This window comes from Balaenoptera borealis (assembly GCF_965194805.1).
Source record: "Balaenoptera borealis genome assembly, chromosome: 15".
NCBI classification, from domain to species: Eukaryota; Metazoa; Chordata; class Mammalia; order Artiodactyla; family Balaenopteridae; genus Balaenoptera; species Balaenoptera borealis.
The window spans coordinates 57011691-57023734 of NC_138871.1; the positions used below are offsets into that span (position 1 = coordinate 57011691).

Sequence of the window (12044 nt, forward strand, 5' to 3'; positions counted from 1 at the left end):
CTCACAGCTCATAGATCAGAACTGGTCATGTGACCTTGCCTAACTGCAAGGGGCTAGAAATATGGGGGACCATATGGAGGATTTGATGAGCATTACCAGGGAGAAGGAATGCCTGGTATTATGTTTATTAAAACTGAATATTGAAAAAATGCAGCCTCCTATCTTCTAGATCTACCAAGTTTCATTACCCTCCCAGTTTTCTAAGCCTCCAGGTTCATAGAGGTCATTATGGCAGCAGCTTTTACTGATAGCCTGGTGGGGATAGAGAAGCTGCTGCCAACCACAGAGTAATGGGGTCTCTGTGCAGAGCAGCAGGTAATACAGTAGAGAAAGAGATAGGGGCAGCTGTGACTTCATCTGCTGACCTTCCTCACTGGGCGGTAGGTTGGATTACTTTCACTGTGGGCTTTATCTTCCTGTTTAGTTTGTGTGTAGGCTGAAGAATAATCCCTCCCTCCCCACAAAAGATATCAGGTCCTAATCCTTGGGAACAAGTGGATATTACCTTATATATCAAACGGGATGTTGCAGATATGATTAAATTAAGAATCTTGAGATGGGGGATTGTCCTGGATTATCCCAGGGGCTCTGAATGCTATCATGTGTATCCTTACAAGGTGGAAGCAGAGGGAGATTTGACACGGTGAGCACAGAGGCAAAGATAGGAGTGATGTGGCCCCAAGCCAAGGAATGCCAACCAGGAGCTGGAAGAGGCAAGGAACGGATTCTCCCCTAGAGCCTCTGAAGGGAGTGGGCCCTACTAACACTTGATTTTGGCCCAGTGATAATGATTTTGCACTTCTGACCTCTGGGTATGTGAAAAAATAAATTTCTGTTGTCTTAAGCCGCCAAGTTTGTGGTAATTTTTTACAGCAGCCACAGGAAACTAATATACTCAAGTTACTACTTTCTTGTTGGTCAGTGGTTCTTGCCCTTCTGACCAGTGAGGAATTGGGACTGGAGTGAATACTGGGGAACCAAGTGACTGGGGAATAGGGTGAGAGTGAGAATTTTCTTTCTGTACTCTTTTTTTTTACCTTGGAAATTTAAACCATGTGAATGTACTACCTATTCAAGACATAAATCAAATTAACCTCTATGGCCCTAGGAACCTCCATAGTAGGGGAACATGGTTAATTTTATTTATTCATTTCCCTGAGAAACATCCAGTGCAATCTGTGTTCTGTGCCATGCACTTTGGGTACTTCTTTTCAAAATGTTGCCCCACAGACCTTACCATCCCACCTGCTACGTTTTCTTCTCTCTCCATCATACTTCTCATGTTTGGGTTTAGGTCAATAGTAGGACAGAATTATGTGGAGAAAAATGAATGTTGGTATAAGGATTGTAACTTTAAATTTGAATTTTAAAATGTAATTTAATTATAATTTTTTTAAATGCCATGTTTAAAACATTTTATTACAGTCATATTTGCACTGTACTGTAGAGACATGTACTGTAGTGCATTTTCTTCTTTTCTAAAGCTACTGCATGAAATAACTGAAATGAAAATATTTACAAATAAAAAAATGTAATTTAATTAAAAATTACCTTAGCATTACCTCTCACTCTGGGTCAGGGCTTCCTAACCACTGTGCTGAGATTTAATTCCTCAGCCTTGGGGAGTGTGGGGCGAGGCTGGTGGCTTCCACTTCAGGAATGCTACCCCTTGACGCCAGTAGGCTATGTAGGTAATACTCTTTTCAATGTGTGCAGTGACGTGGAAGGGTTGGTAAACACTGCTCTAGATTAAATGTGGCCCTATATTTTATTTACTTATTTATTTACTTATTTATTTATTTATGGCTGCGTTGGGTCCTCATTGCTGCGCACGGGCTTTCTCTAGTTGCGGCAAGCGGTGAGTGGGGGCTACTCTTCGCTGCGGTGTGTGGGCTTCTCATTGCGGTGGCTTCCCTTGTTGTGGAGCACAGGTTCTAGGCACGCGGGCTTCAGTAGTTGGGGCTCACGGGCTTAGTTGCTCCACGGCATGTGAGATCTTCCCGGACCAGGGCTCAAACCTGTGTCCCCTGCATTGGCAGGAGGATTCTTAACCACTGCGCCACCAGGGAAGTCCATGGCCCTATATTTTAAAGATACATGTTGAATAAAAATAGCTATGGAAAACAAACAGACAAACTTGTTGGGTCTTAGTGATTGTTTTGCTCCATTGCAGGATTTCTCAGCCTTTTTTCCACTGTAACGCTTGTGATGAGGATGGTCATGACCTGGTGCTCTCCTGGTGAGGGCACTGGCATTCCTGCAGAGCCCAAAAGGCAGGCTCAGATTCAGTGTCTCCCACACAAGCCTGTAGGAAAAAAAAAATACAGTAACATTTACGGAAATGATCTTGAGTTCACTCTTATTTACCAAGAAGTAAATCATTGAAAACTTGGGTGTGTCCACTGTCTGTAGGAACCAAGCCCTTCTGACTTACCTAATAACTTACATCACAGTAGAGAACCACTGTCCTCATGGAATAACATTTCATAGTGTGGCGAGCTGAGTATAAGTTAATTTCAAGCCACCAAGTAAGAGAGAGATTTTTTTTAAGTATTAGTGACAACAAGCAAACAAATGTTTTTTTCAATGCTATTACATGCCATATATAAATAAGAACTTTATCAAGTTCAGTTTTCATTTGTTGATGTATTTGTTGTTCTCTTGCATCCCGGTGGGTCTGATGATGTTGGTAATGCTGTCTGTTTTTTATGTTTTCTGGAAAGGTAACTAAATTTGTATGTCAGTGTAGTACTATCTGAAGAAATCTAAGAGCTATTAAAATGCTTAAAAATAAAATGATCAATTCTTCTTTTGTTCTCCTGACAGGATAATTGAAGCTATCTGCATAGGTTGGTTCACTGCGGAATGCATTGTGAGGTTCATCGTCTCCAAAAACAAGTGTGAGTTTGTCAAGAGACCCCTGAACATCATTGATTTACTGGCAATCACGCCGTATTACATCTCCGTGTTAATGACAGTATTTACGGGCGAGAACTCTCAACTCCAGAGGGCTGGAGTCACCTTGAGGGTGCTTAGAATGATGAGGATTTTTTGGGTGATTAAGCTTGCCCGTCACTTCATCGGTCTTCAGACACTTGGTTTGACTCTCAAACGATGTTACCGAGAGATGGTTATGTTGCTTGTCTTCATTTGTGTTGCCATGGCAATCTTTAGTGCACTTTCTCAGCTTCTTGAACATGGGTTGGACCTGGAAACATCCAACAAGGACTTCGCCAGCATCCCTGCTGCCTGCTGGTGGGTGATTATCTCTATGACTACAGTTGGCTATGGAGATATGTATCCTATCACAATGCCTGGAAGAATTCTTGGAGGAGTTTGTGTTGTCAGTGGAATCGTTTTATTGGCATTACCTATCACTTTTATCTACCATAGCTTCGTGCAGTGTTATCATGAGCTCAAGTTTAGATCAGCTAGATATAGTAGGAGCCTCTCCGCTGAGTTCCTAAATTAACACATTGCAAATCAATTATTGCATACACTTCATTTGATCGAGTTGACGCTACTTCATATTCATGCATTTCTCGTTGGGTGAGCACTGCAGTGGTACTGTCATCACCTTGGTAGAGTAAAAATTGTCCTTCCCAGCTGAAGGGGTAAAGCAGTTTACTTATTATGGAGTAAATATGATTGAGACTGCAAAGGAAAAGGAATGACTCCTAGAGTAAATTTTAGGATCCTGTTTTATTTAGACTTGTCTCTTCCTTGCCTTGAACAATTACACTTTTTGTGTTTGTTTTAAAGTATATTATTTGAACATTTTAAAACCGAAAGCTACTATTTTCCAAATGTTTTTCCATTTTGTGAATGCAGAAGAAGCTTGGAAGTTACAGTGTTTTTTGTTGGAGAGTAACATTTTCATTTCTAAATGTTTTATAATCTCTCATATCAATGTCAGAAGTACCCTGGAAACATATGTCAGATGCAGGAAGTGTTTAACAACTACTTTAAAAATTTGGCCAGATTTTAAACTGTATAGTGGAGCTAGTAGATAGAAGCAAGAATAGTATTTGAAAAACTTCTCCAGCATATTTCTCAATTATCTGATTTATGTTTGTTCCTATTATTCACCTTATCATACAGCTTCATGGAAGGTTGAGTATGTTCTTCCTTTTCCATTTTGGATTTCTTTTTTCTCTGTCCTGATATGACTGAAAAGGGTATTTGTATTGGTTAGCATTTTATTGGAGTTCATTCTATTTGAATTCATTGCTGTTACTAGGTGATAATTATCCTAAGATTTGGATGTCCAAACAAGATTTCCAACATTAAAATGATAATGGAAATAGTTTGATATTACAACCCATATTTATCTTCTCTGCTCTTAATTTTTTTTGCCAAAAACACCAGGGGTTTAATAAGACTTCAGATGAAAGGATATTTATGTAGCCGTTTTATACCAAAGTCATACTTAGATGTTGTCACTAGATTATCATAAAAGAAGAAATTATTTCCTTACTCTTAGTTGCTGTGTAGCCAAGCCAATTGTAAGTCAGCTAAAAACAATAAATACATAATTATTTGAGCTGATCTTCACCATTGTCAATTATAGCTATGCCAAAACTTCTTGTAACAATATTGAATAATATGCCATACTAATCTGGCTAGGTTATTAGGACTAGATAATGTAAAACTGATGCTTGTTTAGTGCTGAATTGTAGCAATCTGAATTAGGATTTTGCTTTGTTAACCAGTTGCCATAAAGCCGTCAGTATAGAAACACAAAAAAATTAAAGTCGTAGATTCGTGAATAATTTAATGTTATACACTGTAATTTAGTGCGGGTGGGAGGGGGAGCAGGGGAGTTGGAAAGGGGACCTGGATATATTTATCAAAGAAAAGGTTACCAGAAGTGTTCATTAAAGGAATATTAGCCATCATCTAGTTCAAACCTCAAGCAGTATGGGTAGAAAACCAGGGCAAGAGAGGATATGATTGTGAAGGAGTTGGGGCTAAAACCTAGATCTCTAGGAACCTTGCCCAGCAGCTTATTCTTAACACACCTCTGGGTTTCAAGAAAAGCCTTGAGAAACCACACTCTTTGCTGTTGGCACTGCTGAGGTAATAATAGCGAAACCATTCCTTTTCCCTAATTTCCTTTCCTGAGTTTGGGTGATATTTTGGCCATTAAGACTCTCGCCCCATCTTGCCTACTATTGCACACTGGTATGTTACTTATTACATACTCAAAATAAGCTCTGTTATGTATTGTATATTTATTGTATTTTAATATATTTGAAATAAATAGCATGGATTTATTTTTTCTTACCTATTTTGATTAAGGCTATGTGATTTATGCAAATAATAGGCAGGTGATAGCACCCCTACATTACTAACAAGAATAAGACAGCCAGCAATTTTTCTGGCACTGAGAACTCTTCATGAGAATATATGTCTTATCTCCCCAAGTAAAGTATAACTATCTTGAGGGCTGGGATCCTCTCTCTCACACACACCTTCATGTCCCCACAGCATATGTGATAGACATAGACTTGGGTACAAACTGTTGACTGATTTGGGGAGAGAAGCTGCTTTTTGAAGAGACAAGGAGAACTGTATACCTGTATGGGAATGTGTAGAGTCACACATGTAAATACACAAGCAGACTTTGAGGCTGCCCTTAAGTAACTAGTAAGAAATCTCTTGTTGGTGATGCCAAAGTTTTCATAGGACCAGTTCTCATAAAGGAGCATGTTAGATAAATGCTGATGGCAGTTCAGTCACCCGTGTAGTAAGGATGATGATGAGACCTGATAGAATAGTTCATTCATGAGTGAAAAAAATATATATCATGGATGTTGTAGTTTTTTAGGAACAGAGGCATTTTCTTATAGCTTTCCCTGAATGTTACTGCCTTAAAAAATAATAATTGAGTAGCACTTCTTTCATAGTTGTACTTCTAGAAATTTCTCATAACTCAGTCTTCATGGCAGAAATGCTTTCATTAGGGCCTATATTAGTCTTAGTAAGTCAGGTATCTTAAATTAGAATGCCCAGGGAGGAAAGAGGAATCCCAAATGTTTGTTCTCATTGTACCGCACGTGAGCTTATGTGACTTGATCTTATATATGACTTGTTTTGTATCCTCTTAAGTGGGATTTTTCAGAATTAAAGATCCAAAATTAGGAAACATATTTGGAAGTGAATATACTCTAACAATTCCAGGTCTTCTTTATCTTTTATTTATTTATTTAATTTATTTATTTTTGGCTGCATTGGGTCTTCGTTGCTGCGTGCAGGCTTTCTCTAGTTGCGGTGAGCAGGGACTACTCTTCATTGCAGTGCACTTCTCTTGTTGCAGAGCACAGGCTCTTTATGACTCTTATGTTATTGCTGGTTGCTACATTTGCATTTGCTTTTCTCTTGGGTTTTGTAGATACTTGTAAGCACACCTTTCTAAGTTCTTACTTTCTTAAAAATGTGGAAATGTATTCTTTCATGGTGGCAGTAAGTCAAAATAATATTTCCTGTTTTTAAACTTTTGTCCAGATGTCCTAGGTCTGCAATGATCTAGGAGGAGGAGAGATGGGATTAAGTTGGATGTTGGTATTGGAAGAATTTTCACTGTTGGCTTGATATTTTCTAGAAGCAGCTTATTTTTCCTCTTTACTATAGAAATGAAAAATAAAAAACTGAAAACTCCTAGCTCTGTTTTGCTATTAAAGCATATATAACTCCAAATTTAACACATAGCTTCACAAAATATTTCCAGCGCCCTCTGACCCTACATAAAAGTACATTCACTTATGGTATGAAATATACATTCCAATCAAATGTGGTATAAATATGTCGTAGGGTCATAATAAATTACAACTAAAGGGCCCTGGAGACCTTCTGGTTTGCCTTGCCCCTTCCTATGTCCTGTATCCCATCCACACGTTAGCAGTCAGGCCACTGTGCTCCCAGTGGGTTGTGGTTTAGCCATCGTCACCCACAGGGAGACCAGCTTACCCTGGTTTGCCTGGAACTTTCTTAGTTTTAGCACTAAACGCACCCCCATCCTGGGAAATCCCTTAGTCTCAGGTGAACTGGGACACTTGGTCACCCTAGTGTCAGAGCACGCCTCAGAAACCTGGTTTTCACACTTTTGATTCAGTACTCTTTGGACATACTTTTTTTTTTTTTTTTGATAACTTCAGAAGGCACGAAGGATTTCTCTTAAAAATATTTTCTTTGGGACTTTGGGGCCCCTTTTTATAGGTCATATAAAAATCAGATGTTGCTTTTAGATGTCAGAAAGGAGGACTTGGGACTAGTGTACAGGGAACTCAGATTTTCAATAGAGTTGTTGTTTTTTTTAAATTAATTTATCTTATTTATTTATTTTTGGCTGCATTGGGTCTTTGTTGCTGCGCGTGGGCTTTCTCTAGTTGCGGCGAGCGGGGGTTACTCTTCGTTGCGGTGTGCGGACTTCTCATTACGGTGGCTTGTCTTGTTGTGGAGCACGGGCTCTAGGCGTGTGGGCTTCAGTAGTTGTGGCACATGGACTCAGTAGTTGTGGCTCACGGGCCCTAGGGCGCAGGCTCAGTAGTTGTGGCGCACGGGCTTAGTTGCTCTGCAGCATGTGGGATCTTCCCGGACCAGGGCTTGAACCCATGTCCCCTGCATTGGCAGGCGGATTCTTAACCACTGTGTCACCAGGGAAGCCCTTCAGTAGAGTTTTTAAATTGCAAAACTTCACAGTTGTGCACTCATTCACATACATGCAAATAAGTGCAGTTATTTCATAGTTTATCATTGCATTATTTAGAAGGGCCAGGTTGAGAAATGTCATAGCTGAAGAGGAAGTAACATGGGTTGAAGCTTTAATGGCATGTTCTGGAAAAATTCCATTTTGGTCAGGGAAGGTTTCATACACTTCTCTGTTTGTTCAGCATGCTTTCATATGGTGTTTTGCTTCCTGCCTTTCCAGACCCATCTGTACTTGGAGGACTGGGCATATCAGTTCTGCCCCTGAAAAGTAAACTAATAATTTGCTGCCCCATGCTGTTGAGCCTTCCATAGACTTGTGAAATGTCATCCACAAGCACGATTATATTGTCCCATTCTGTCATTAACTTTTATTTTTCTTTTAGCAATTCCACACTTACGCCTAAACTTTCAGATTTTTCCAATTCTCCCAGACATTCCCAATAAGCACTTAAACTTTTGACTGTTGGTGTAGCTCAATTGTGAGTTTATTATTTGTTACGGAATTGAATTGGATAATCTGCATTTTTGCTATAATTTGAACAAATTAATTTTACGTAGCTTTGATGAGCATCCTTTGATTTATATTTTAAACTATCAACACTATACCAATATACACTTAGTGGATGAAAGCCAGAGGGAGTATATATTATTTGGAGTTCACCTACCAGGACTAAGTAATGCTATATCATTTATGTCTGGAGTAGTGCTTTTACTTAATTTATGCAATGTTGTATTGAAACTAAAACTAAAATTTACCATGACTTTGTACTTGGTAGGTTTTCCCCTCCTAGACTTCAATTATTTTAATTGTTTTGAAATAATTCTATAATTCTACCCATGACAGAGTGGAGGCCATTTGTAGTGTTTATTGTTATAAAATGTTTTTTTTTTTCCATTAGAGAAAAGAAGTGTTAGTAATGACAGGGGTTTTGCTGTATTAAAATACAGGGATTTTTGCTCGCTTCAGCAGTGCATATACTAAAATTGGAGCAATACAGAGATTAGCATGGCCCCTGCGCGAGGATGACACGCAAATTCATGAAGCAGTCCATATTTTAAAAAATAAAATAAAATACAGGGATTTATTCAACTTAACATATTGCTTTTTTTTTTTTTTTTTTAAAGCAGTTTTCTTTTTTATAGCTACTTTATTTATTTATTTTATTTTATTTTTGGCTGTGTTGGGTCTTCGGTTCATGCGAGGGCTTTCTCTAGTTGAGGCAAGTGGGGGCCACTCTTCATCGCGGTGCGGGGACCGCTCTTCATCGCGGTGCGCGGGCCTCTCACTATCGCGGCCCCTCCCGTCGCGGGGCACAGGCTCCAGACGCGCAGGCTCAGCAGCTGTGGCTCACGGGCCCAGCCGCTCCGCGGCATGTGGGATCCTCCCAGACCAGGGCTCGAACCCGTGTCCCCTGCACTAGCAGGCGGACTCCCAACCACTGCGCCACCAGGGAAGCCCAACATATTGCTTTTTAACTGTACGTTACAAACTTGATCTTGGAGCTCCAGTGGAATTCCATGCTTTCCTTCTCTACAATGCAGAGGGCAGGAGAATTTTACTTCCTTAGTGGAGAGCAGTATTTGAGTTTAAATCCTCGACTCTGATACAAGAGAATTGTGTGTGTGGCCATAGCTGTGCATATTTTTTTTTCCTCATTTTTTTAGCCATAGCCACTCTTTCATATGAAACATTTGGAAGTAAAATGCAAAATTATGAAATCAATATAAGGCTTAGCTTTCAGGTCCATGTGAAAGGCTGTTTATTTTTGTTCATTGAACAGAAGTGGAAAGTTTAGATTTTTTTTTGCTTTGAGATAAACTGCCTAACTTCTTACCTGTGTTTTTATTCATTCGATAATCTTTACCATTGGAAGGTTTTTTAAAAAAAAAAAAAATACAAATTATATAAGTATAGTATAGTTTTATATAAGTATAGTATAGTTTTAAAATTAGAATAATGGGTCATTGTCCCCTTCTTGAAAGCTTTGGCTTACATAAGGAAAGTCACCTTTAATTAGCTCTTCCAGTCACTCAGTTTAAAAAGGTCGGAAAGAAATTGAGCATATGTATGTTTGTGTCTTTTTCTTAAATACAGTTTTTATTTATGCACTTTTCTGTGCTGCAGTGCATGGCAGAGATAGGAGCATTGTAGCATGCAAGAAATAATTAGGTGCATCCCCTTTTTGTAATAAATAGGTTTCCAAACATTAGTATGAAAAAATTTTTTGTAAATTTCATCATATTTCATGTACACAATAATGGATGTGTATAGGAATTCGGTTAGGGAATCCTTTTAACCTGTGAGGCATCCTTCTGTTGTGTTATTGTTCCCTGAACTGTATGTTTTTTAGATTTGACTTTTCATGTATGTAAGAATGAGGTCTCTTGTGAAGAATATACTTGCATGGGGATCAGACTCATATCAAATTATTGAAAAGCTGCTATGTGTGAAATCAGATTTGAGGAATTAGAACATTTAACTTAATGAGAATTGTTATCAGCTAATTTTTATTAGCTTTTGGATGTGATTTCCTGATCCCCTCAAAAGTTTTCTAAGGGGTAGCTGAAGATGAAAGGGTGGATACCTTCTTTTTATTGCCTCTTCTAAATCTTTTCTGCCTTTCCCTTTCTCAGTTTAGTAATTCACATCTTATTCTGTTTAAAACCTCACAAGTGAGGTTAAACATGTCTTCACCATGCCAAGAGGCAAGTGAGTGGCTAGGGAGGGGAGTGAGAAGTAGTTACTGGGTATTTGACTAAATTGATGGATCAGTTGTAAGCATTGTGGTTTTGTCAGCTTTAGGTGATTTTGGAAGGTTAGTTAGGGGAGTTAAAAAGTGGAACTAAATAAATATGAGGTGGTCTTAATAATATATTTATGTATTTTTTACAAATTGAGATATAATTCACATACCATAAAATGTATCATTTTAAAGTATATAAATCTGTCGTTTTTAGTATACTCACAGAGCTATGTAACCATCACCACTAAATGTTCTAATTCTAGAACATTTTCATGTACCCCATACTCATTTGCAGTAACTCCTCATTCCTCCCTTACCCATCTCCTGACAACCATTAATCTACTTTCTGTATCTAGGGATTTGCCTATTCTGGACATTTTGTTTAAATGGAAACATGTGGCCCTTGTGTCCATCTTCTTTCACTTAGCATAACGTTTCAAGGTTCATCTATATTGTCGCATGGATCAATACTTCATTCTTTTTTTTTTTAGAAGAATTTTTTTTTTTTAATTAATTAATTTATTTATTTATGGCTGTGTTGGGTCTTCGTTTCTGTGCGAGGGCTTTCTCTAGCTGTGGCAAGCGGGGGCCACTCTTCATCGCGGTGCGCGGGCCTCTCACTATCGCGGCCTCTCTTGTTGCAGAGCACAGGCTCCAGATGCGCAGGCTCAGTAATTGTGGCTCACGGGCCCAGTTGCTCCGCGGCATGTGGGATCCTCCCAGACCAGGGCCCGAACCCGTATTCCCTGCATTAGCAGGCAGACTCTCAACCACTGCGCCACCAGGGAAGCCCAATACTTCATTCTTTTTATTGCCGAATAATATTCTATTGTATGGATGTACCACATTTTGTTTATCTATTTCTCTTTTGATGGACATTTGTGTTATTTTTACTCTTTGACTGTTGTGAACAATGCTGTTATGAACATTCATGTACAAGTTTTTGTGTGAACATAGGTTTTTCATTTTCTTGGGTATATACCTAGGAATGAAATTCCTGGTCATATGGTAACACCATGTTTAACTTTTTGAGGAACTGTCATACTATTTTTCAAAGCAGGTGAACCATTTAGCATTCTCACTGGCAATATATAAAGGTTCCAATCTCTTCACGTCCTCCCCAACAATGATTCCTTGTCCTTTTTTTTTTTTTTTTTTTTAAATAGCATCCTGGTTGGTGTGAGTTAATATCTCACTGTGATTTTGATTTGCATTTTCCTAATGACTAATGATGTTGAGCATCTTTTCATGTGCTTATTGATTATTCATATACCCTCTAGGGAGAAAGGTCTATTCAAATCCTTTGACCATTTTTAAAAAATGGTTTTTTTAATTGTTGAATTTTAGGAGTTCTTTATATATTCTGGATACTGAACTTTATCAGATATATGATTTGCAAATATTTTCTCTCAGATGAAGGGGTTGTCTTTTCATTTTCTTAATGATATCATTTGCAGCATACAAGTGTTTTAACTTTTGATGTAGTCCAATTTATTTTTTCTCTTGTCTTTTGTGCTTTCGGTATTGTATCTTAAAGAACTCAAGGTAATGAAGATTTACTCTTCTGTTTCCTTCTAAAATTTTTATTGT

At 38.5% G+C, this 12044-nt stretch overlaps 1 protein-coding gene across 2 annotated transcripts in view; it reads left to right on the top strand.

Moving 5' to 3' along the window:
* Positions 1–11069, top strand: part of KCNG3 (potassium voltage-gated channel modifier subfamily G member 3) — a 31053-nt gene extending 19984 nt beyond the window's left edge. For both annotated transcript variants that reach the window (XM_082358260.1, XM_082358259.1), the window contains exon 2: positions 2827–11069. In XM_082358260.1, the coding sequence (XP_082214386.1) occupies positions 2827–3472 (646 nt within the window). In that variant the 3' untranslated portion in view covers positions 3473–11069. The remainder of the gene's footprint in view (positions 1–2826) is intronic.
* Positions 11070–12044: the final 975 nt, after the last annotated feature.